Source organism: Mustela lutreola, chromosome 1 (genome assembly GCF_030435805.1).
Source record: "Mustela lutreola isolate mMusLut2 chromosome 1, mMusLut2.pri, whole genome shotgun sequence".
Lineage (NCBI taxonomy): Eukaryota > Metazoa > Chordata > Mammalia > Carnivora > Mustelidae > Mustela > Mustela lutreola.
Window position 1 is genome coordinate 164,586,157 of NC_081290.1, and position 24,938 is coordinate 164,611,094.

At 45.0% G+C, this 24,938-nt stretch overlaps 1 protein-coding gene and 1 long non-coding RNA gene across 5 annotated transcripts; one reads left to right on the top strand and one right to left on the bottom strand.

Annotated features, from left to right (window-relative positions):
• The first annotated feature begins 1,769 nt into the window (after window positions 1-1,769).
• On the top strand, window positions 1,770-10,428 carry LOC131834305 (uncharacterized). The gene is made up of 4 exons (XR_009354819.1): window positions 1,770-1,897; window positions 4,450-4,550; window positions 9,247-9,417; window positions 10,106-10,428. It is a non-coding gene; the product is annotated as an uncharacterized LOC131834305 (long non-coding RNA).
• NPM2 (nucleophosmin/nucleoplasmin 2) lies at window positions 1,889-24,917 on the bottom strand. 4 transcript variants are annotated; one of them, XM_059178780.1, is made up of 9 exons: window positions 23,914-24,917; window positions 23,530-23,619; window positions 23,332-23,417; window positions 23,034-23,159; window positions 5,317-5,410; window positions 4,381-4,556; window positions 4,153-4,187; window positions 3,329-3,362; window positions 1,889-3,247 (listed from the first exon to the last, which is right to left on the bottom strand). In XM_059178780.1, the coding sequence occupies exons 2-9, from the start codon at window positions 23,585-23,587 to the stop codon at window positions 3,203-3,205; spliced, it is 654 nt and encodes a 217-aa protein (XP_059034763.1). In that variant the 5' UTR covers window positions 23,588-23,619; window positions 23,914-24,917; the 3' UTR covers window positions 1,889-3,202. The 4 variants fall into 4 exon arrangements, with proteins under 4 accessions (XP_059034763.1, XP_059034743.1, XP_059034739.1 ...); XM_059178760.1 differs by lacking the exon at window positions 4,153-4,187 and having other exon boundaries at window positions 1,889-3,112; window positions 23,914-24,911; XM_059178756.1 differs by lacking the exon at window positions 4,153-4,187 and having other exon boundaries at window positions 23,914-24,911.
• Between the last annotated feature and the right edge of the window lie 21 nt (window positions 24,918-24,938).

Here is a 24,938-nt window from a genome sequence, read left to right on the forward strand (position 1 = left end):
TCCTCCCGCCCTCACTCCTGGGGTGACAGGTGGGAATGGACCTATGGAGGATGTAGTTCAGACTTGGGGTGGACCCAATGAATTAAGGAGTCAGGTGTGGGAAGTGCCACCTAGCGCTGTTTGGGTCCCAGTTTTCTGAACCCAAGTGCCTGGTTCTTATCAGTGGGGGAGGGGCTTGTTGTCACCTGCTAGCCCCCCAGCCAGGCCTGGGTCTCCATGGTAACAGATGCCAGCAGTCAAACTTGGCCTGGGGCTCAGCCAGGGGCTTGGGCCAGGGGACTCTAGGGCATGGGTGAGTAGCCTATTTTATGGTGTGATACCTGCTCCTTGTCCCTTCCCATTGTGCACCTACAGGCCTGGCCTCCTGACTCAGCTTTCTCCTTTACCCCCAGGAGGCCAGTGAAGACCAGTGCTGGCTTCCAAGAGGGGAGGCAGCATGGAGAGTGTTCCATGGATTTTATCCCCATCCCCATGCCCTGTCCTCTATGGGCTGTGTGACCTATGGTAATCCCTTCATTTCTCTGGTCCCACTTCCTAATTTGTAAAAAGGAAATGGCCATTACCGATGTTGTCAAAACTGCCACCGTGAGCATCAACCGAGGTGGACACTCGCTGAAAATTATCAAGGACCAAAAGAATGGGAGCAAAAGGCCTAGATCCTCTTATGTGGCTCAGACTCAGTTTACCTCCATTTTGACCCAGTCTCTCCCTTGACTAGAGGGAGCTGGGAGGCAGAAGGTAGAGTTCATTAACATTTATGGGGGGAGGTGGCAGGAGGTGATAAGGGAAGTGAGAAGTAGCCCCGGCTGCATTGGTTAATCCCCACCCCCTAGTGCCAAGTTCAACACCCCCCAACTGAGGCGTCTCACGCCTGCTCCTTCTAACAGCCCAGCTGGTGCAGACACAGAGCCCGCAGAGCCCACCTGCAGACCTGCCACTTGTCACCACCTGCTTCGACCCCAGCTCACCCTTTTCCTGTTGAAAAACAGAAGGGCTGGAGCTGGAGCAGGGCAAAAGGCAAATGGACCCTTCCAAGACGGGGAGCCCTCCATCTTTGCTGCTCCATCCCTACTGCAGGCCAGCACCGGGAGATCAAATCGGCTGGAGTAGCTGTCCGTGTAGCTGTCGCCTGCCCTTCCGTGCAGACTCAGGGTGGAGCCAGGCTGCTGGGGCATTTGCCAGGGGCGAGGTGGAGGGAAGAAGTACCTGTGCGAACCCCCGCTGGGCTAGAAGTGGCTGGGGCTGCCCATCCCAACTAACAGACTTCATTCCAACGACTGCTTTCAGTTCAGGAGACATCCTAGCACTTGGGCTGCTGTGTGCTCTCTCCCTCTCTGCCAGAGTGGTTAGAGAGCTCTGGGGCCAGACGACCTGGCGGGAACCCTGGCCCCTCCTCTAGCTCTGGGGCCTTGGGGGCCAGTTGTTTCACCTCTCTGGGCCTCATCTTCCAGGTCTGAGAAACAGGGCTTAACAGCGCCCAGCACCTTCTTCCTGCAATCACGGCAGCCTTCTCTTTGTTCAGACCTCCAAGCTTGCTCTGCTGCAGGCCCTTTGCATTCTTGGCCCCTGCTTCTGGGAGTGTCCTTCTGCCAGCAACTCCTGGCACCTGCCAACCCCTTCTTGTCACTCTTCTCCTTTGAGGGACTTCCTCTCGTCTCCTAATAGTACTTCTCCAGCCCGGAAATTGGCCTGTTTCACTTCCTCCAAAGCACTGGACAGTAACTGACATTTTGTCATCGACTTTTGTTTCCACGAGACTGGAGGGGACTTAAAGGTGAAGAATTTGTCTCCTCTGTCCTGTGTCACTGTGGCATGAAGCCATGGAAAATGCCTGCAGCCCACCATCCTGGGGCCAGATGTGAACTGATGTCCCTTAGCACTGTCCGGGTAACCCGAGGTCAGTGGCTCATTCTCATTTGTTAAAGGGTGGGGTGATGCCCACATCTTTCCCAGGGGATATAGACAGCAAAAAGCAAGAAGGCTAGCCCTAACCTCCTCCATCTCTTCTGGCTTTGAGAGAAACTGAGGCTGAACATGGACACGCAAGCCTGATTGCTGACCTTCCCGTGCCAGCCTCTCACCTTCCGGGGCCCTGCCTCAGGATCCTGGAGAGAGGCAGGACCATCTCCCTATTGGCCCACTTTAGGTTTGGTTGGTAGGGGTGTAGGGGAGGGCCAGGGAGAAGTCAGAGGGCCTGAGAGCATTAAGCCCAAGTAGGGGGCCATCTGTGTGTCACGATGGGTGACCCAGGCTTCGGGTCATTCACCCCCTTGCTATTCCAAACACTTTGGGGAACCCTGTTCCGTGGTTCCGGGAGCTGTCCTGGGGGAAGCCTCCTCACACGGGGGTTAAGAGTGTTCACCCATCCACCCCTGTGAGAGACCCTCTACAGCCTGCCTCACTCACGTGCCCCGCCTGGAAGGGTCTCCTTGGAGGTACAGGCCTCTGGGCTCTCGCCTGACACAGAGCTTCACACAAATCACACAAATGAGCAGGAGCCCACCCTGAGCAGGAGGCAAGCCTGGGAGTGCATGGCTAGCATCCCCCCTCCTGGGTTCCACCAGATGTCTTGTGTATTTGACAACCGACAGACGTGATCAGGGCCAGGAGAAATCCTCAGGCTAGTCTGACGGGGGACAAGGCCCTTCCTGGCAGGGTGGGCGGCTCTCGCCCTTTGGTTTGGTACCTGGAAAACTGGCCAGCCACAAGGGAGTGTGGACACAGGAAGACCCACACCAGCTGGAGCTCCCTCAGGCCGGAGGCAGAGAGCTGAAGCTGGGTAAGGGGTTGAGATACTTGGTTCCCCCCACAACAAAACTGGGGGGAGGTGGGAGTTAGAGGACAAGAGAGGGAGAGAAGAGCTGCGCAGTACCCAGCTGGCACATGGTCGCCCTCTGCCGGGCACACGGGCTCACTGCATCAAGAAGGCAGGCCTCTGCGAACAGATGGCAGAAACAAGGTCCTGGCAAAGCAAACTTTATTGTAGCCCTGAGGCTGGAGTTTCCCTCCAGGTCCTGCTGAAAATTGCGTTGGGCTGAGGGTCTCTTGTGTCGCTCCTAATAGCTCCATCCCATTCAGACTCAGATGGAGAGAGGCTGGTGGTGGGGGGAACCTGCAGAACGTGCCAAGGAAGGAAGGCCAGCCTGCATGGTGCTCTAGCTGGCTCTCCCTCGGTCACTGCAGCCAGGACCCTCCTGGCCCCTCATTTCTTGGATCCGGGCTTTTTAGGTTTGAATGTGGGTTTGGCCTACAGAGAGAAGGGAGGGTGCCCATGTCCCACTCCCTCCATCTGCTCGTCTCGCCCCCCACCCCTTCTTCTGATACTCACCTTTTTCACAGGACTCTTGTCTTTAAGACTGGATCTGGAATTGGGTGGGGGTGGAGCAGGGAGGAGGGAGTGGGTGGGAAGGAGAGAGTGTTCAGCCTGACACCAGTAGCACAGACCCTCTTCGTGCCCACTGGGAGAGTTGGGGGCTGCAGAATTCACCTCTCCACCTGTCACCTGCCGGGGACCACTCTGACTCGCTCTTATTCTAAATAACATGTCTTGTTCTTCTCAGGCGTCCATCTGCTTTCTTTTTTCAATCACAAATAGGTCCTTTTCATCATAAAAGTAATGTTTAACTAAGTGCCACAAAATATAGCAAATAGAGATTAAGTTACTTATTTTATTTCCCTACCAGTATTAACATTTTGGTGTGTTTCCTTTTGGGCTTTTTGCTTTGTTTTCTTCTAAAAACATGTGAAATAACATGAAAGTGGCTTACTATCCTATCTTTTTTAATTCTATAAACACTTCCCAGTATGCTATATTCTTCATAGACATTAGGTCACATTCCATTGGGAAAATGTGACATAGCTTAATTCGCTAGTACATTGGTTAACATTTAGAATGCTTCCATTTTTACTACTACTTAAATAATGCCTATCTCGGTGCCTATCATTTTACAAAATCCCATATTTTGGATGGATCTTTGGGAAGGAATCGCCATAGTGGAATTTGATCAGAAGGTAAGAATACTTTCATGCTTTTCCAGGAGGTGTGGCAGCCGGCAGGGGACTCGTACCCGTGTGTACACAGGCCAGGCCCTTTCTGGCCCCATGCACCCCTGCTACAAGATTTTGGCCAAGTTAATAGATGGAAAAAGTTACCTCACTGCCTCCTCTTCTTTTTCCACCTTTTTTTTCTGGGAACCAAACAGTGGTGTTGGGCCAGTTAGGGTGGGGCCCAGGGTCAGAGCGGATGCCCGTGGGGCACCTGGGCGGAGCACCCAGGCTGAGCAACTGGCAGCCCTGCCTAGGCTTCGGCACAATCAGGCACACTCCGTGCAAAAGACCTGGCTGGGTTTCTGAGGAGCCTCTGGGGGTCCCTTCCCTCACCTTGGCAATGCTTGTCTGCTTCTGGGATGCCGGCCTCTTGACTTGTTTAACAGGGGTGTTCTCCTCTAGGGACACATCTACATCATCATCATCGTCGTCGTCGTCGTCATCAACCTCCTCGCTGTCACCTTCCTCTTCTTCCTCCTCCTCCTCCTCCTCTTCTTCCCAGGGTAGGTCTGCATGGAAAGGGGGCAGGGCCTCGGAGCTCGGGGTCTCCACCTAGCTCCCATTCCGTGCCATGGGTCTTGTTCTCAGAGCTGCCCTGGGGAAGCCGGCACCTGCTGCCACCTCAAGACCCTTTCTGGCCTGACAAAGTGGAGGCTTGGGTGGGGTGAGGGGTCCAGAAGCCCAGAGGGCTGGGGTGGCAGGGGAAGCGGCCAGCTGTGGCTCTGGCTGGGAAGGAGCCAGAGGAGGGCGAGGGTGGGCAGAGGGAGCAGCTCAGGAATGCAGACCTTATCCTGAAGGAAGCAGAGGCTGCCAGGGGCTTGGGGTAGGACAGTGCCCTGAGGGAGGAGGGACAACTGGACAAAGGAGGCTATGAAGGGAGTCAGCAGCTGCCTTCATAGGGAGCTGGGCTGGCTGGGGCCCATATTTCTCTCCCAGCTCCATGCTTCATGGCAGCTAACCTTCCAAGTGCGGGTCGTACTCGGCATCATGCAAACTTGTTCCTGAATATCCCGTGTATCCCTCCCAACTGCTCTTTGAAGATGAGACCAAGTACACCCCACCTTCATGCTATAGGCAAGGGGACTGTGGCCCAGAGGCGCCGGCGGGTAAAGGAGGACTTCCAGTCCAGATGACTGGCGATCATGCTGCCTTTGGGGATTTTTGCCAGTAATTCCAGAATCCCCCGAGCACTGGAGTGCCTCTTCCCTCCTTGGCCCTGTGTGAGGCATAGCACTCTGAGACTTTCCCGGGGTCCAGGATCTGACTTACTGTAACGTTCCTGGCCACTGAGGAACACAGGTCCAGAGCCAGCCCGCAGCTGGAAAGTGACTGGAGGAGAAAGCTCCAATCCCATGAAGACAACCTGCAGGGGGAGAGATAACGAGGGCAGGAGCAGAGAAGATGGGCTGGCTCAGCTCTGGCAGCTGCCTGCCGGCTGGTCTCTGACAGAAACACTCAGAACGGATCCCCCAGACACCAACTAGACACACTGGGCCTCACTGTGTCATCAGCCCCTTCCTGTTGAGGTGGGTTCTGTCGGAGGAGAATGGGAATCTGATAAACCCGTTCTTGTTAAAGATCCCAGACAGGCTTCCAAACTGAGGGGCCACTGTTCCATAGAGAATCCTGCCTGCTACTGAGTATCCCCCAAATTCTTATGTGAAGCCCTAACCTCCAGTGTGAGGGTATCTGCAGGTGGGGCCTTCGAGAGATAATTAGGATTAAATGAGGTCATGAGAGCTGAGCCCTCAGGATGGGATGAGTGTCCTTGTAAAGGAGACCAGAGCATTCCCTCTGTCGCTGTCTCTCTGCTATGGGAGTTCAGATAGCAGGCAGCCACCGGCAAGCCAGGAACAGGGTCCTTCCCCAAATCTGACCATGCTGGCACCCTGGTCTCAGACTTCAGCCTCCAGAAACTGGGACAAAATAAATGTCTGTTGTTTAAGCCCCTCACTCTGTGATATTTTGTTAGAGCAGCTCACCCAAATAAGACATTGACCAAATGGGAAAAGCAGACACTAGGTGGTATGTACAGTACCAGCAGTGTGGATGTATGTGCGAATAAGTTAGATTTCTCTTAAGTGAGAACTACAATTTTCAGTGCACAGTACAATATTTTTTTCCTTACACTTCTGCAAACTTATCAAATTTTCTGGAGTATTGATGATGATACTCCTATTTACTGATAGCCTACTATGTGCCACGCCCTAGGCCAAGCATTTTATGGGCTTTATCCATTGAGCCCCTCCTGACAGTCCCACAATGGAGATGTCCTGACTTCACAGAGGAGGGAACGAAGGAGGCTTCGGGAGAGGAATTTAGAATTCTGAGCTAAGACGGGAAGGAGATAAGTGAAAACTGAAACTCTGCAACCAGCAACACCTTTAAATGTTGGATAAAATGTGCTCCAATGTTTTCATTGCATGGCTGCATAGTAAGACAGAAGGAAGGGGTCCCGTGCACCAGAAATGAAGGTGCAGTGTGTGCAGGGGCCGAGCGCAGCTGAGGGGGGATGGGCCTGAAAACAGCTCTGGCCTGGAGTTCGTTTGCCTAAAAATTACTTACTTATTTGCTAGAGAGAGAGGCAGGCAGAGGGAGAAGCAGGCTCCCCACTGAGCAGAGAGCCTGATGTGGGGCTCCATCCTAGGATCCTGGGATCATGACCTGAACCGAAGGCAGACGCCTATCCCACTGAGCCACCCAGGTGCCCAATGACCTTGGGTTTTAACACAAACTCATGGATAGGAGACAGGGCCTGGGCTCAAGAAAGGAGTGCTGTCACGGAGCCTGCTGAATGGAGGCTAGGACCCTCCAAGGGTTGTACCTCAATAAAAAGCTCCAGGGACAGGGTGAGGTGAGGAGACTCCAGAATTCCAAACCCACCTACCAGGAACTCCTCCTCCCCCTACCACTGATGGAAGGAAATGCAAAAGGGATAAAAGAAGTCTCCTGTGAGAACCCAAAACCCCAAGGCTGTACCTCTCACTCACACAGAGTTTGAATTCACTTGGTGAGTACTGCCTAGTCAAGAAACTTGTCTAAAATCCCAGGCTGGTGACAGTCCTGGGCAAATGGCAGACACAAATGCAAAACTATCCCCTTGGGACACTGTCAATTTTCTTCACATGGAATCCTTTCAGAAAAAAAAAGACCCTGAAGACATCTCCCCATCTAAAATTACAAAACATTTTTCCTCTTTCTCTGCCATTCCCTCTGGTTGTACTCTCTGGCTCTCTATCTCTCTGTCAACTAAATAACATCTTTTTTTAAAAAAATTATTTATTTGTCAGAGAGAGGAATAGAAAGAGCACAAGGAGGCAGAGAGAAGCAGGCTCCCTGCTGAGCAAGGAGCCTGATGTGGGACTCCATCCAGGACCCTGGGATCATGACCTGAGCTGATGGCAGATGCTTAACCAACTGAGCCACGCAGGCAACCCAATAAATAACATCTTTAAAATTACAAAACAGACAAGACACAATCCCATTAGACTGAGCAGAAGGAAATAAAATGACGACAGACCAGCACAGGCAAGAACCTGAATCAAAAGAATAACAATCTAAACAATTGTGAAATCAGATCGATAAAAGTCAAATAAACAAAAATAGGAACCAGAACCATGAGAAGAGGTATTAGGAGAAATAGAAAGAACCAAATGCCCCTTCTAGACTGAACAAAGGGTTAAAAAGCAGAATAAACCAGCTGAAATAAGGATCAGTAAAATGGAATTATGCTGTGAAGAAACTGCCCAGTACCCAGCAGAGAGACAAACAAAATATGAAAGAGAACCTGAGAGGTATGGAGGACACAACGAGCAGATCCAACACGCGTCTATTCACAGTAAAGGACTAGAAGCAATGGAGTCAATACACAGAGCAATAACCAAGAGCTTCTAGAAACCATCAAGGACATAGATCCTCACATCCAGAAAACCTACGTCCTGAACAGATAAATAAAAACAAATGTACACCTGAACATGCCATAGTGAAATGGTGGAAGCAAAAACAAAGAGTTCATCTTAAAATAAACCAGAGAGGAAACACAGATTTCCAAAAAAGGAACAATAACCAGACTGAAGGTTTTGACAGCAACGTCAAAAAAGAGAAGAGAATGTCATCCTCAAAGTTTTGAGGGAAACTACCTCTCTATGTAGAATTATACACAGCTAAACTATGATGAAGGGATGAGTAAAACAAAAGATATTTCCAGGCAAAGCCCAAGTAAGTTCACTACTCCCAGACCTACTCAATGAGGTCTCAAAAAAGATGATAATTAACTCATGCAGCCACTCTGGAAAACAGTATGGAGTTTCCTCCTGTTCCTTAAAAACAATATGAAGGTACCCTATGACCCAGCAACTGCACTACTAGGTATTTATCCAAAGGATGCAAACATAGTGATCCAAGGGGCACGTGCACCCCAATGTTTATAGCAACCATGCCCACAATTGCCCAACTATGGAAGGAGTCCAGATGTCCATTGGCAGATGAATGGACAAAGAAGAGGTGGTACAGAAAGGAGACAAACCATAAGAGACTTTTAATCTTAGGAAACAAACTGAGGGTTGCTGGAGCGGGGAGGGGTTGGGGAATGGGGTAAAACTGGGTGATAGGCATCGGGGAGGGTATGTGTTGTAATGGGTGCTGGGTGTTGTGTAAGACTGATGAATCACAGACCTGTACCCCTGAAACAAATAACACATTCTATGTTAATCAACTGAAATTAAAAAAGAAAAAAAAAAAAAGAAGAGGTGGTACACACACACACACACACACACAGGAATATTACTTGGTCTATCAAAAAGAATGAAATCTTGCCATTTGCAATGACAGGGATGGAGCTAGAGGGTATCACGCTAAATGAAATAAATGAGTCAGAGAAAGACAAATATATGATTTCATTCATATGTGGAACTTGAGAAACAAAACAGATGAACATAGGGGAAGGCAAGGAAAAATAAGATAAAAACAGGAAGGGTGGCAAACTTAAGAGACCCTTAACTCTAGGAAACTGAGGGTTGCTGGAGAGAACGTGAGTGGGGGTATGTGGTAAGTGGGTGATGGGCCTTAAGGAGGGCATGTGATGTGATGAGCACAGGGTATTATATGCAATTGGCAAATCACTCCATTCTACCCCTGAAACTAATAATACACAATATGTTAACTAAATCAAATTTAAAGATTTTTTTTTTTTTTTTAAAGAGGGCAACTACATGGGGAAGGAAGAAGTGGATACGAGCAGCAGTGGTGAGCAAGCAAGTTGGTCAACAAAGAAAAATCCAAGTAAGCATCACTGTAAAACAAATCACACTAGTATTGACTAGTATCGAGTGGTTTAAAACAAGCTGCAACTAAGACTCTGCATGGTAACAGGTAAGTTAAGAAGAGGGTAATCAGAAAATCTCCCTGGACTGTTTTGGGGTGGGGGGGATAAAATATTAATTTTAGACTAATCATGCATGATTGTTAAAAAATTAAGAATCAATACAAGTTAGAATGAGATTCAACAGCTTCCAAACCAATAGAAATGGGGAAAAGAAACCTTAATCTCATAAAAGACAGGAAAAAGAGAAAAAAGAAAAACAAAACATGAAAAAGTAAGGAATACAGAATCACAAAGTACATGTTACAAATAAACCCAAGTATATCAGCATCACAGTAAACATAAACAGACTATATTGGCCAGACAGATTAACATAAAACATAGTTACTTACTGCATATAAGATACATGCCTAAAACATAAGCACATAGAAAGATTGAAGAAAAGATATGGAAGCATACACAGCAGGTGTGGCAGAGGCTTCTCATGCCTAATGCAATATACATTCTTCCTTTTTTCCAAATAGTATCAGTGCCCTGATACTGTTCAAATACTGTACCTACCAAAGACCGTATTCCCCAGTTTCCTGTGTAGTTGGCTGGGATCATGTCACTAATTTCTGGACAAGCAGAATTTGGTGGATGGCGCTTGTGTGAAGACTCCTTAAGAGGTAGACAGAGAACTGAGAAAAGCCCCTTTGGTCTCCTCCTGTTTCTTCTCACCTATTACCCTAAATGCAGAAGTGAGAGCTGGAGCTGCAGCAGCCTTTTTGGATTGTAAGATGATCCTGAGGAAGGAAGTTTTGAACCAAGGTGAGAAGAGAAGAGAGTCTTTGGTGAACATGGAACCATCTTACCAGCCTTGTACTGCCTATCTCTGGATGTCTTCTATCCAAGACAGAAATTAATCTTGAGTGTGTTTGAGTCCCTGTGCTTGGGTATCTGTTATTGCAAGCACACCTATTTAAAACAAAAATGAAGTGAGATGTACCACTTAGGGAGGGATGCTGGCAATGACCGAGGCTGTGTATGTGTGGGGGTATGAAGTATATTCCTTTCGATTTTATTGTATACCTAAAACTGCTAAAAAAATAATAAAATCCTTATAAAAATGAAGCTAGTTGTATTTGTTAGGACTAGGTTTGATAACAAATAGCAGAAAACTCAATGCCACTGGCTTACATAACAGAGAAGCTTGTTTCTTTGTCACATGAACTAAACCTGGATATAAGTGGTCAGCTGCGGGTATACTGGTCTTCAATCACCAGGGATTTAGGCTCTTCCTATTGTGTTACACCACCATATTTAGTACATGGCTTCTACTTTCTGTCCCAGGATGGCTGCTCATTCTAGCCATCACATCCATATTCCAGCCAGCAGGAAGGAGGAAGGGATAAAAACAGTCATGTGATCTCTCTCTAAGGACACTTTACCACTTCTGCTTACATTCCATTGGCCAGAACTTCATGGCCATGCCTTATTCGCAGTAGCTGGTAGCCAGCTAAAAGTCATGAATTCCATTACTACAGAATAAAGGAAAATGGATATTAACAGGAAATTGGAAAACAAATAAATAGCAGATGATGTAAGCTTGAATTCAATAAGCATTTTTGGGGATAAAGAACTAATATTAGTTTATCAGGAAGATAATTCTGTTAATCATACGGACCAACAACACAGTCTAAATATACATAAGACTACAGCTACAGTATCAAGACAGTGTGGTATTGGAAGGAGAGATACAAAGATCAATGAAACAAAAGACCTAGAAATAGACCCACACAGACACATGCAACTGATCATTGATAAAGGCGCGCAACTGGTTAAAGGGAGAGAGGAGAGTTTGTTCCATGAATGGTGCCGGAGCAACCAGACACCCATAGGTAAAGAGATGAAGCTTGACCTAAACTCCACAACTTCTACCATAATTACTTCTAAACAGATCATGGGCTGAAGTATAAAACAGGAAACTATAAGACTTTTGGACAAAAACCATAGAAAGTCTGTGATTTTGGAGCAGACTAAGAGTTTTCAGACTTTCTAATAGCAAAAGTCATACAAGGAAAACTGGTAAGATAGGCCTCATCAAAACTAATTTTGTTCTATAAAAGTTCATTGGAAGGGATAAAAAGACAAGTCACAGATTGGGGAGAAAATATTTGCAAACCACAGACTTGACAAAGGACTAGTGTCTAGAATCTATAAAGAACTAGCAGAACCCAACAGTAACAAAACAATCCAAGTAAAAAATGGGCAAAAGACATGAACAGACATTTTATTGAATACAGAGATGGCAAATAACAAATAAATACGACAAGGTGTTTGGCCTCATTAGCCATTAGGGAAATGCAACTCAAAAGCACCGTGACATACCAAGACACACATTTTAGAATGGCTAAAGACAGAAAGAGTGACAACATTAAATATTGGTGTTGATGCAGAAAATGGCAATCACTCATGTAAATGGTACAGCCACTTTAGAAAACAGTTTGGCAATATAGTTAAGTAAGCAGGAAACCACCATATGACCCAGAAGTTGTACTCAAGGGAATTTATCCCAGAGAAGGGAAAAGTTACACTTACATAAAATTTTTTACACAAATGTTCATAGCAGCTTCATTCATAACTGCCCCAAAGTGGAATCAGCTCAGTTTTTCCACAGATGAATGGTTGAGCTGTGGCACAGTGAGAGCACGGAATACTACTCACCAATAAAAAGAATACACAAACAATTTGGATGAAACTCCAGATTATGCTGAGAAAAAACAAACAAAACAAAACAAACAAAAAAAATCGCCTGTTCAAAAAAAGTTACATGTGTATACCATTTCTAGAACAAAAACTGTAGAAATGGAGACTAGGTTGGTGGTTGCCAGAGGATAGGGACAGAACAGGAGGCAAAAGGGAGGTGGGGGTGGTTATAAAAGGTTAATATGAGGGATCCCTGTTGTCTCCCCTGTCCCACATTGGTGCTAAATATATGAACTTAGGTGATGAAATTGTACTGAACAAGATGGCTTGATTGTATCAATGCCTATACCTTCATTTCAATGTTAGATTACAGTTTTGCAAAATGTTACTTGGGGAAAACTGGGCAAATATATAGGGATATCTCTGTATTATTTCTTACAGTTATATGTAAATCTACAATTATAAAAAAACTTTTCAACTGAAAAATAAACATATATAAAATAAATAATAAAATTATAAGAGGAACCCACTGGAAATCCGCAATCATAAGAGGGAGGTTTTTTTTTATTATTATTATTTTTTAAAGATTTTATTTATTTATTTGACAGAGAGAGATCACAGGTAGGCAGAGAGGCAGGCAGAGAGAGAGAGGAGGAAGCAGGCTCCCCGCTGAGCAGAGAGCCCCATGCGGGGCTCGATCCCAGGACCCTGAGATCACGACCCGAGCCGAAGGCAGAGGCTTTAACCCACTGAACCACCCAGGCACCCCATAAGAGGGAGTTTTAAACACAAATTATTTTGGTAATTGATAGATCGGGGAGACAAAATAGGTAGGTTTGAACACAATTAATAGACTTGTAATTGGACTCCCCAAGAGAGAAGTGAGGACATGTTTATAAAAAAATAAAAAAATAATTTAAAAAATTAAAAAAAAATAAAGGCACAGTAAGATTTAAAAAAAAAGAGAGAGAAGTGAGGAGCAGAAAAAAGTATTTGCATAATAATGGCCAAAAATTTTCCAAATTTGATGAAAACAACAAACCCACAGATTTAAGAAGTTCAAAGAACCTCAAGGCATTTTATAAATTGTTCCAAACCTGTGATGAGGATAAAATCTTAATGCAGCCAGAGGTAAAAAAAAAAAAAAAAAAAAAGACACTGCATAAAGAGGAATTTCTGAAGATAAGGATGCTAGATTTCTCCAAATTATGCAAGCTAGAAGGCCAATGGAGCCATGTTATTAAGTGTTGAAGGCAAACGTGTCAACCTAGAGCTATACACAAAGTTTACCAGAAATGGTAAACATAACAATGTTTTATTCTAATTTCTAATCTCTTTAAAATACAGACTGTCTAGGGGCGTCTGGCTGGTTCAGTCAGAAGAGTGTATGACCCTTGATCTTGGGGTTGTGAGTTCAAGCCCCATGTTGGGTGGAGAGGTCACTAAAATAATAAACACTTAAGGGATGCCTGGGTGGCTCAGTCGGTTAAGCCTCTGACTGTCGAGCTCAGCTCAGGTCTTGATCTCAGGGTCGTAGGTAAAGTATTAACAATGTAGTGTGGGATTTATAGCATATGTGGAAATCAAAGTTATTACAATAATAGCACAAAGGATGGGAAATGAGAAATGAAGTGTACTGAAGCAAGATTTTCATATCATTCATGAAGTGGCATAATTCTATTTGAATATAGACTATTGTAATTTAAAGATGCATCTATAAATTCTAGAGCAACCACAAAAAAGATAATAAAGAGAGGAGATCTATCTAAGAAACCAATAGTGGAGATGAAAATGTAATCATAAAACCCACTTAGCTAACCCAAAACAAGGCCAGAAAAAAAGAAGAAAGGAACACAGACAGGACAAATAGGAAGGCCCGTATCAAGACAATAGGTTAAAATCCAGCCTTGTTGATAATTATTTTAAATATTAACAATCCAAATACTCTAATTAAAAGGCAGGGATGACTAGATGGGCTAAATAAGAAAGATTCAATTATATGGTAACTAAAGGGAACCTACTTTATAGAGAGATATGGAAGTTAAAAGTAATATGACAAAATTAAAAAAAAAATAGGAAAAATTTAGCACAAACAGTAATCAAAAGGGAGCTAGAGGCTCTAATCAGACCAAGTAGACTTCAGAGTATTTACCCCAGATAAAGAGTGGCATTTCATTTTAAAGGGATCAACTAATCAAGAAGCTATAGCAATCTTAGTATATGTGCCTAATAAAATAACTTCAAAATACATGAAGTAAAAACTGATAATTGATAGGAGAAATGACAAAAGCACAGACAGTCCTTTCTTAGTAGCAGATCAAGTAGACAGAAGATGAGTAAGGATACAGAAGACTCCAACAAAATTACCCACCAGCTTGCTATAACTGACAGTAATAAAACAATACATACAACCACAGAACAAACATTCTTTGAGAATTAAGGAACTATTCACCAAACTAGATGTTATAGGTCATAAAAGTCAGAAATGATATACAGAGAGATTTCCTCAGACCACAATGAGATAGAACTAGAAATCAATGAGAGAATCTGAAGAAGAAAACTATAAAATAATTTAAATGGAATGAAGATGAAAACTGTACTTATCAACATTTGTGGGATGAAGTCAGAAAGGTGCTTAGAAGGATATCAAAGCATGAAATGGTTGTATCAGAAAAAGACCAATTGTCTAAAAAAAAAGTCAATAATATAAAATTCTGCTTTAAAAAACTAGAAGAAGAGCAAATTAAAACACAAATAGAAGAAAGGAAATAAAGAACAGAGTTTAATAAAATTCAAAAGTGGGTAAACAACAGAGAAAAGTTGAGACCGAAAGCGGGTTCCTGAAAAGATGGATAAAAATATTAAACCTGTAACCAGACTGTACAAGGAAAATGGAAAGAAGACACAAATTGCCATTATCAGGAACAAAAGAATAGAGTTTACTACAAATTTTCCAGAAAAGGAATGGAACATTATGGACAACTCGATGCCAATGAATTTGACAACTTGATCAAAATGGAAAAATTCTTTGAAAGACATAAAGCTCTCTTAAGAAAAAACAACCCACTATGTCCTACATCTATTAAAGAAATTTAAGTTGTAGTTAACCAGATTGCTTCACACATGAGTTCTACCAAAATATTTAAGGAAAAAAAAATAAAAACCAAATTTCTATGAACTATTTCAGAGAACAGGAGAGTATCTTCCTTCTCATTTTATGAGGTCAGCATTACCCTAATGCTAAAACCAGACAGAAACAAGAAATGACAAGAAAACCGCAGTTCAATGTTGCTCATAAATATAGAACAAATACCTTTTTAAAAAAAGATTTTAAACAATCTCTATACTCAACAGTATACTCAACTCAGCCTTAAACTCACAACCCCAAGATCAAGTGTGGCATACTCTACTGACTGAGTCAACCAGGCGCCCCAATGCAAATATCCTTAATAAGATATTAGCAGATGGAATTCAGCAATAGATAAAACTGTACATTCTTGGGATAAGTCCCAATAAATATAATGATATATTTATTGTCCTTTTATGTATTGCTGGCTCAGTCGGTAGAGCATGTCACTCTTGATCTCTGGGTTGTGAGTTTGAGCCCCATGTTAGGCATGGAGCATACCTAAAATTTAAAAAATTTGTGAGAAATAAAATTTGAGGGATGCCTGGGTCGCTCAGTGGGTTAATCCTCTGCTTCAGCTCAGGTCATGGTCTCAGGGTCCTGGGATCGAGTCCCACATCGGGCTCTCTGCTCGGCTCTCTGCTCAGCTCTCTGCTCTGCTCCCTCCTCTCTCTGCCATCCTCTCTGCCTACTTGTGATCTGTCAAATAAATAAATAAAAATCTTAAAAAAATTAAATTTCGAGGTGCCTGGGTGGCTCAGTCAGTTGGGCGTTTGCCTTTAGCTTGGGCCACCCAGACGCCCCTAAAATATTTTTTTAAAGATTTTATTTATTTGAGAGAGAGCATGAGAGCGCACACAGGAGGGAGCATGAGCAGGGAGGGGCAGAGGGAGAGGATCTGAGAATATGAACCAGACTCCACACGGAGCCTGGAGCCAGATGCAGGCTTGAAGCTATGAATGTGAGATCTTGACTTGAGCTGAGATCAGGAGTGGGCACTTAACTGTGCCCCACCATTTGCATACTTTATACTGCACACAAAAAAAGGGGCACCTGGGGCTGAGTGGGTTAAGCCTCTGCCTTCAGCTCAGGTCATGATCTCAGGGTCCTGGAATCAAGCCCTGCATCGGGCTCTCTGCTCAGCGGGGAGCCTGCTTCCCCCTCTCTCTCTGCCTGCCTCTCTGCCTACTTGTGATCCCTGTCAAATAAATAAATAAAATCTTAAAAAAAAAAAAGAACTCAAAATGGGTCAAAGACTTAACTCGAAGAGCTAAAGCTATAAAACTTCTAGAAGAAAACATAGAAGCAAATTTTCATGACCTTGGATTAGGTGACGGTTTCTTAGATTCAAAGCCAGAAGCACAAGCAACAAGATAAAACATATAAATTGGACTACATCAAAATTAAAAACTTTTGTGCTGCAAATGATATCATTGAGAAAGAAGACAACTCAGAAAATGGGAGAAAAATATTTGCAAATCATCTGATAAGGGGCTTATATGCAGACAATATAAAAACCTCATGTGATTTAAAGAAGACTAATATTAAATACCAAACTCAAATGCAATTTTAAAAAATGAAAAAACACCTGAGTAGACAATGCTCCAAAAAAGATACAGAAATGACCAATAAAAACATGAAGAGAGCTTCAATGTCATTAGGTAAAGCAAATCAGAACCGCACTGGGGGCACCAGGGTGGCTCAGTCGGTTAAGCATCCCATAACTCTTAATTTCAGCTCAGGTTATGATTTTGGGGTCCTGGGACCAAGCCCCATGTCGGTCTCCATGCTCAGTGTGGAGTTTGCTTGGTCTTCTCCCTCTGCTCCTTCCCCTGCGCTCTCTCTCAAATAAGTATATAAATAAACTCTTAAAAAAAAAAAACAACCATGTTGAACTGCCAGTCCATACCCGATAAAACGAGTAATCAAAATGACAGACAATAAGGAGCATTGAAAGGATGTGGGAAAATCGGAATCCTCCCACCTGTGAAATGGTGCAACTACTTTGGAAAAGACTCTGGCAGTTCCTCAAAAAGTTCTATACGTCAAGCCGCCATGTGACCTGGCATTCGCGCCCCTACGTATATCCTCGAGAGAAATGAAAATATAGGTTCATCCAAAAATTTGTACATGAATGTTCACAATAGCATTCATAATAGGTAGAAATAAATTCCATAAACTGCTGAGTGGATGACTGAGATGTGGGATGGTCCAAACAGGGGATATCATTTGGCAATTAAAATAAGGACTGTTACATGCTATCGCGCAGATGAACCTTAAAAACATAGTCTTCTGTGAAAGAAGAAGCAGTCACAAAAGACCACACACTTTATGATTTGTATGAACTGACCAGAACAGGCCAATCTAGAGGGACAGAAAATAGATTAACAGTTGCCTAGTGCTGCAGGGGTAGGGGATGGGGAGTGACTGCTGGTAGGTATGGAGTTACTTTTTGGGGCGATGAGAATGTTCTAAACTAAGACTGTGATGGTCACACCACCCTTAATTTACTAAAAACTATCTGATTGTACCTTAATAGGTGAAGCTTATGGTACACGAATTATCTCTCAATAAATACATTAATGCAATGTTTGGCAGCACCCAAAATCATGCAGTATGTTGGGGTAGATTTTACAAAGTGTGTACATGACCAGTTCCTTGAACACTCCAAAATATTAGTAGCAAAGGTTAAAGTTACATTAACGACATATGCTAGGCTGAAAAATGAAAGACTTAGAGAAGCATATGTTCAATTATTAATGACTCAAAATTGTTATGATGCCAATTCCCTTCAAAAAAGTCTATATACTCAATACAATCTCCATCAAAATCCCAACAGATGATTTTTAAAGAAAGCCTATGGCATCTGGGTGGCTCAGTTGGTTAAGCCACTGCCTTCAGCTCAGGTCATGATCCCAGAGTCCTGGGATGGAGCCCCATATAGGGCTTCCCCTGCTCTGCAGGGAGCCTGTTTCTCCCTCTCCCTCTGCCTGCCACTCCCCCTGCTTGTGCGCTCTGTCAAACAAATAAATAAAATCTTAAAAAAATATTAGGAAAGAAAGCCTGTTTTGAAATCTCCATGGAAATGCTCAGGACCTAGAATTGCCAACACAATTTTGGAAAGGAACAACAAAGTTGGAAGACTCATACTAATTTTAAGACTCCCTATAATTCTATGATAACCAAATCACTGTTAGAAGAGTAAAGGTAAAAAAATAAATCAACAAAATAATATAGAAATATACACATACATATATGGGCAATTGATTTACGGCAAAATGCCAATACAATTGTACAGTGAAAGGATAGTCTTTTTAAAAAATGTGGTACTAGAGCACTGGACAGACACTTGGAAAAAAAAGTCTCATTATCCTTACTTTATACCATGTAAAAAAATTATCTTGAAATGGATCATTGACTTAAATATAAGAGCTAAAACAATAGCACTTCTAGAAGAAAATTTAGAAGAAAACATTTGTGACCCTAGTTTAGGTAATGATTTCTCAGGACACCAAAAAAATGAACCATAAGAAAAAAAAAATGTCAGGGGCACCTGGATGGTTCAGTCAGTTAAGCATCTTCCTTTGGCTTGGGTGATGATCTCAGGGTCCTGGGATCGAGTCCCTCATCAGGTTCCCTCCTCAGTGATCCTGCTTCTCCCTCTTCCCTTGCCATTCCCCCTGCTCATGCACTCTCTCTAATAAATAAAACCTTTTTTTTAAAAAGGAGAAAAAAATGTCAAATTGGACTTTATAAAATTAAAAACTTGTGCTCTTTGAAAAAACTATTATGAAAAGGCAAGCCATGTACTAAGAGAAAATATTTGAAAAATAAATATATGTATGTATTTTTAAAGATTTTATTTATTATTTGACAGAGAGATAGCAAGAGAGGAAACACAAGCAGGGGGAGTGGGAGAGGGAGCAGCAGGCTTCCCGCTGAGCAGGGAGCCCAATGCGGTGCTCGATCCCAGGACCCCAGGATCATGACCTGAGCTGAAATCAGATGCTTAACCAACTGAACAACCCAGGTACCCTGAAATAAATATTTTTGATAAAAGGCTTGTATCCAAAATATATAAAGAACTACAACTCAATAGGAATAATTCAACCTAAAAATGGGCAAAACATCTCAACAGGCATTTTGCAAAAGAAGATACATAAATGGCCAAAAACCAAGAAGATGGTCAATATCATTAGTTATCAAAGAAATAGAAGAACCACAGTGAGATGCCACTACATACATACTAGAATGGCTAACATTAAGACTGACAATGCAAAGTGTTGGTGAGGATGTGGAACACCAGAATTCTCGTCCACTGCTGGTAGGGATGCAAAATGGTATAGTAATTTGGAAAAACAGTTTGGCAGTTTTGTATAAAGTTGAACATAGACAAGAGGATGGGAGGGGAGAATAAAATTTAATATAGGCTTATCCGGTAGTTCGACTCCTCGGTATTCACTAGGAATGAGAACATATGTGCATACAAATACGCTCAAATGTTCATAGCAGCTTTAGTCATGGTAGTATAAAACTAGAAACTACCCAAATATCCATTAACAAGTGAGTGAATAGATCTTAACAGATATATCCCTTTGTAGAATAGAATATTACTCTGATATAAAAAAGGAGCACCTACTTTTTTTCCAACCAACAACATGGATAAAGTTCAGAACTGTTAGACTAAGTGAGAAGAGCCAGGTACAAGAGAATATGCATTGCCTGATTCCATGGAGATGAAATTCTGAAAGAGGCAGAACTATAGTGACAGAAAGTCGTAGATCAAAGGATGCCAGAGGCAGTGGTAGGTGGAAAGGGCTGACTCCAGAGAGGCATGAGGGAATTTTGGGGGGTGATGGAAATTTTCTCTACCTCAACAGCAGTGGCGGCTCCACTTGTAAAAGGCATTGAGCCCATTGGGGACTCTTACTGCGTATAAATTATATCTCAGTAAAGCAGATATGAAAACCAACTCGGGGGCGCCTGGGTAGCTCAGTGGGTCAAAGCCTCTGCCTTCGGCTCAGGTCATGATCTCAGGGTGCTGGGATCTGAGCCCTGCCTCAGACTCTCTGCTCAGCGGGGAGCCTGCTTCCATTCCTCTCTCTCTGCCTACTCGTGATCTCTCTGGCTGTCAAATAAATAAATAAAAATCTCTAAGACAAAACAAAACAAAAACAAAAACAAAAACACAACAAAAAAAAAAACCAATTCAAAGAAATGGAAACATTGAGACAAATGGGTCCCACACTGTTCACTTCCTTACTCACTCAATCATTCTACATTGGGTTTCCACAGTATAGAAGGCACTGTTTTATAGGCACTGTGGTGAAGGCAGTAAATGAAACAGGCAGTCCTTGCTCTCTTGGAGCTTAGATCCTGGCTGGGGAGAAAGATATGGCACAAATGAAGACTGAGCCAGTGACGGGTCCCATGGGGGAATCAAATGATTATGGAAGGGTAGGAAGAGGGGGTGCTGTTTGTGGTCAGGGAAGACTTCTTCAGTGAGAGGACATATGAGCAAAGGTTGAAGTGGGGGGTATGTGTGTCCTTCTCACGGGATCAGTAAACGCAAGACTCCTAGGAAGGGGTATGTTTGGAATTTTCAAGGTACAGTCAAGAAAGTCAGTGTGGTTTGAGCAGGGTTAAGTGGGGGAGAGTAGCAAAGGTTGAGATTAAGAGAGGTTTCAGCAGGCCAGAACATAAAGGATTTTGGATTTCATTTGAAGTGAAAAGGGAAGCCACGTGGTCTGATTTGTGTTTAAATGAATCCTTAAAGCCCCTGGCTGGCTCAGTTAGAAGAGCCTGCAACTCTTGATCTCAGGGATGTTAGTCCAAGCCCCACACTGGGTGGAGAGATTACTTAAATATTTAAAAAAATTAAAAGCATCCTTCTGGCAGCTGTGCATAGAATAGATCAGGAGTTGGAGAACTTTTATCTGTAGTTATTCGGTAAATACTTTAGGCTTGTGAACCATACGGTTTCTGCGGAGACTACTCAGTTCTGCTGTTACTGAGTGAAAACTGGCATGAATAATACATACATGGAGGTGTGTGGCTGTGTTTCAATAATACTTTATTTACAAAAACAGGCAGTGGGCTGGGTTTAATTCCGTAGTTTGTTGAATCCTGGAATAGACTATAAGGAACCAAGGATGAAGGTAGGTAGACCAGGTTGGAGGCAATAAAATTGAGCAAGAGGTAATGGTCACTTGGACCAGGGTATGGTAGGGAGGTGCTGTGTGGTGGTCAGACTGGATGGTGGATGTCTGAAGGTAGAGCCAACAGGATTTGCTGGCGATATGCAGTGTTTGAAAAGGAAGTTTTTGTCCTGATTAACTGGAAGAGCATTTTTATCCTGGGAGAGGATCGGGTTTGGGGGTAGGGGAAGAGATTATTGATAAAAACCAAGAGATTGGGTTTGTTAAGTATGGGTTATCTCTTAGGTATCAGATACATGGAGCTAGCCAGGGGACCTGGAGCATGAAGGAAAGAGAGTGGGCTTACAGAAATAAATATCAGAGTCTCCATTTGTATAGATGGTTTTGAAACCCCTGGCAATGAATGAGATTTAGGGGAATCTCAGAGATAAAGGGGAAAAAAGTAAGAGGGCAGTTTTACAGATAGGCCTCCAGATGTTCAGGGAGAGAGGATATTGGTCTTACCTTCGCTGTTCTACCACATAGAAGGAGAGAACACTCCATCCCCCTGTTCAGGAGGCTAGTATGCCTTGATACCCAAATAAGATAAGGAGTTTATGGATTAATCTCACTTATGAGTGTGTAAGTTTAAAAAAAGTTTTAATATATTAGCAAAGCAAATCTAGAAGTTTATAGTATGATCAAGTAGTATTTATCTTAGGAATGAAAAGTTGGCAGAATAGTATTCTATTAATATAACTTACCATGTTAACAGGTTAAATAAAGAACCTATTATTACCTGAGTAGAAAAGCATTTGCTAATCATTTATGATTAAAATGAAGAAATCTCAGAGTGCCTGGGTGGCTCAGTTCTTAAGCATCTGCCTTGGGCTCAGGTCATGATCCCAGAGTCCTGGGATGGAGCCCCATACTGGGCCACCTGCTCAGCAGGAAGCCTGATTCTCCCTCTCCCATTCCCCCTGTTTGTGTTCCCTTTCTTGCTGCTGAGTCTCTCTCTGTCAAATAAATAAAGCCACTGGGCAGCTCAGTTGGTTAAGCGGCCCACTCTTGGTTTCAGCTCAGGTTATGATATCAGGGTCAGGAGATCCAGCTCTGTGCTCATCATGGAGTCTGCTTAAGATTCTTCCCACCCCACGCTCACACGCACTCGCTCTCTCTCTCAAATAAATCTCTCTCTCTCTCTCTCTCTCTCTCTCTATATATATATATATGAACAAAACAAGGACATATACCGCTATATAATCTTACCCAATATTATACTGGAGGTCCTAGACCGTGTAGTTGGATTTAAAAAAGACAAAAAACTGCTATTAACAACGATGATTTGCATAGGGAGCTCAAGATAACTTATTAGAAGTAAGAGAATTTCTGGATACACAGTCAGTATGGAAGTCATCAACAGTGTCCTGTCACCAGTATTAAAAGATTTAAAAATGTGATTTTGAAGAGGGGTTAAACTGGCCCAAGGTCACGCAGCTAGGAAAGGGTGCGCTGGGACGGACATGGGGCTCTCTGCCTCCTACGGCCCGGGCTTTTGGTCAGGGCTACACGGTCTCTGAGGAAGGGCTAACCTGCTGCGGAACGACTGTATCCCCCCTTTGTGTCTGTCCATCCCTACCCAGGAGTTGAGGCCTGAGCAGGCCCTCCTAGCGCGGGGCAGGCAGTCTCCCTAGGTCTGCGGGGAAAGGCTCACCATGGGTAGCACGGAGGCCTGAAGCGAGGCAATGGTGATGGGCTTGGTCTTCTTGCCTTCCTGGCAGGCTGGCGGCAGGATTTCCACGAGGTTCATCTCTTCTTTGGCTTTCTCCCCCAAGCATATCTGAGAGCGGTTGAAGACAAGACAGGCCACCTCAACACCTGAGGGCAGCGGAGGGAAACCCTGGTTCCACCTTCTGGGACCAGAGGGTCCCCCCTGCTCCTCGGCAGCTGTCCAGGTTCCTCCCGGCTGCATCCGACCACCCCTTCTGGTGTGGTGGGGGGGGGGCACCCACCGTACTGAGCAGCAGCTTACAGTCCTGCTTCCCCTCCTTCTGGGCTTTGACCGTGCAAGTCCGCTTCTCCTGGTTTAGCTCACAGCCTGCGAAGGGAGGGGAGCGAGGGGGCCGGGCCGGCTCGCGGAGGGGCTCCCCGTTTCTATCACAACCCCCCACCCCCCGGGTTCGGGAGCCGCCAGGCCCTCATTCACTCACCCCAGAGCATGACCCTGGACACTCTCTCGGCCGCGCTGCTCGTGCTGCTGAGGTTCATGCCGCCGGTGGCGGGAGCCGGGGTCCCGGCGGCTGTGCGGAACGGGCGTCCCCGGTGAGCCGAGGCCCGGCCCGCATCCCGCGCCCGCATCCCGCCCCGAGACCCCCGCGGGCACAGCTGCGCAGCCCCGGGGCAAGCGGGTCGGGTCGGGTCGGGGCGCTCGACGCCCAGTCGCCGGGAAGGTAACTGGGGTTACCCGGGGGCCCCCTCGGTGCCGTCGTGATCCCAGCGGCCCTTCCCCAGGGAAGGCGGCTAGCCAGGCGCCTCGCCGACCCCGCGCGCTGGGTGCCCCCGGCTCCCGCCCTCCAGGCTCCTCCCAGCCCCACCTGAGCGCCGTCGCCCACTGCGAGGCTCGCGCAGGGCCAGCAGGGCGCCGTCTACTCGGTCTTAAAGGAGAGGCCCTCCTTTCCGCGTTGCGCTCGGCCTTCCCTTCCTCCTCCTCCTGCCGAGGCGCACCTGGACCGCTTGTTAAAGCGCAGGGCCAGGTCCCGTCTCCGCTGATTCCCACGGTGGAGGGCTGGGTGGGGCCAAGGCGATTTGCATTTCGAACAGGTCCCCAGGTGAAGTTGCTTGCTGTGGGCCCAGGACCACGCCGGGAGCATCACCTTCATGACCTCTGGGGACTCACTAAGTCCTGCCGGGTGAGACCGCCCAGCTTAGACTTGCTTCTCCACCCCGGTGGGAAGCAGCATTAAGGCTTCTTTACTACTCGTCGCCTTCCTTCCTGCCCTTTCTCTGCCCCCTAGATGTGGGCTTTTTCCAAGGCCAGGAGGGCGGGTCCCCCCACGGTTATGGTTCCCAGAGAAGCGCCCTGTTTCCAAAAGGATGATTTCTCGCATGGTCAGGAAGGGGTGGGAATGAGTTTGGTTACCGTAGGGGCTGCTGTGGCTCACTGCTGTGAGCAATACACCGTGGGACACACTGGACGAGGACCAGTCATTTAACAAACAGCAGTTCACGGGGCGCAGTGCAGCGCTGAAATGTTTGCTTGGGCCCGGTGGGGGTAGTGAAGAGAGGCGGCTTTTCAGCTGACCACATCCCCCTCTGTCTTGCTCATGTGACATCTCTGGGAGCCAAAAATAACCAGGGATCTGATTAAATTTTTATTTCCCTCTCTTTTCCTCCCCCTCCCTCCCTTCCTTCCCTTCCTTTCCCGTATCCCCTTTCTTCCTCTCCTATCTCCTCTCCCCTCCCCTCTTCTCTCCATCCCTCCTCAAAGTATAGTTGCTCTCATTGTATTTTTATCCTTCACTCCCATCCAGGGAACTTCTCACCTACATTTAGGTTCAATGCTTTTCTTTTCTTTCTTTCTTTCTTTCTTTTTTTTTTTTTTAAAGGATTTTATTTATTT

Excerpts from the sequence above, each read along its gene's own strand:
- NPM2 (XM_059178780.1), bottom strand. The coding sequence starts at position 23,587 with ATGAACCTCAGCAGCACGAGCAGCGCGGCCGAGAGAGTGTCCAGGGTC. Across the intron at positions 23,160-23,331 it reads GTAAGCTGCTGCTCAGTACG|ATATGCTTGGGGGAGAAAGC; the intron begins GTGGGTGCCCCC and ends AACCGCTCTCAG. Across the intron at positions 3,248-3,328 it reads ACAAGAGTCCTGTGAAAAAG|GCCAAACCCACATTCAAACC; the intron begins GTGAGTATCAGA and ends TTCTCTCTGTAG.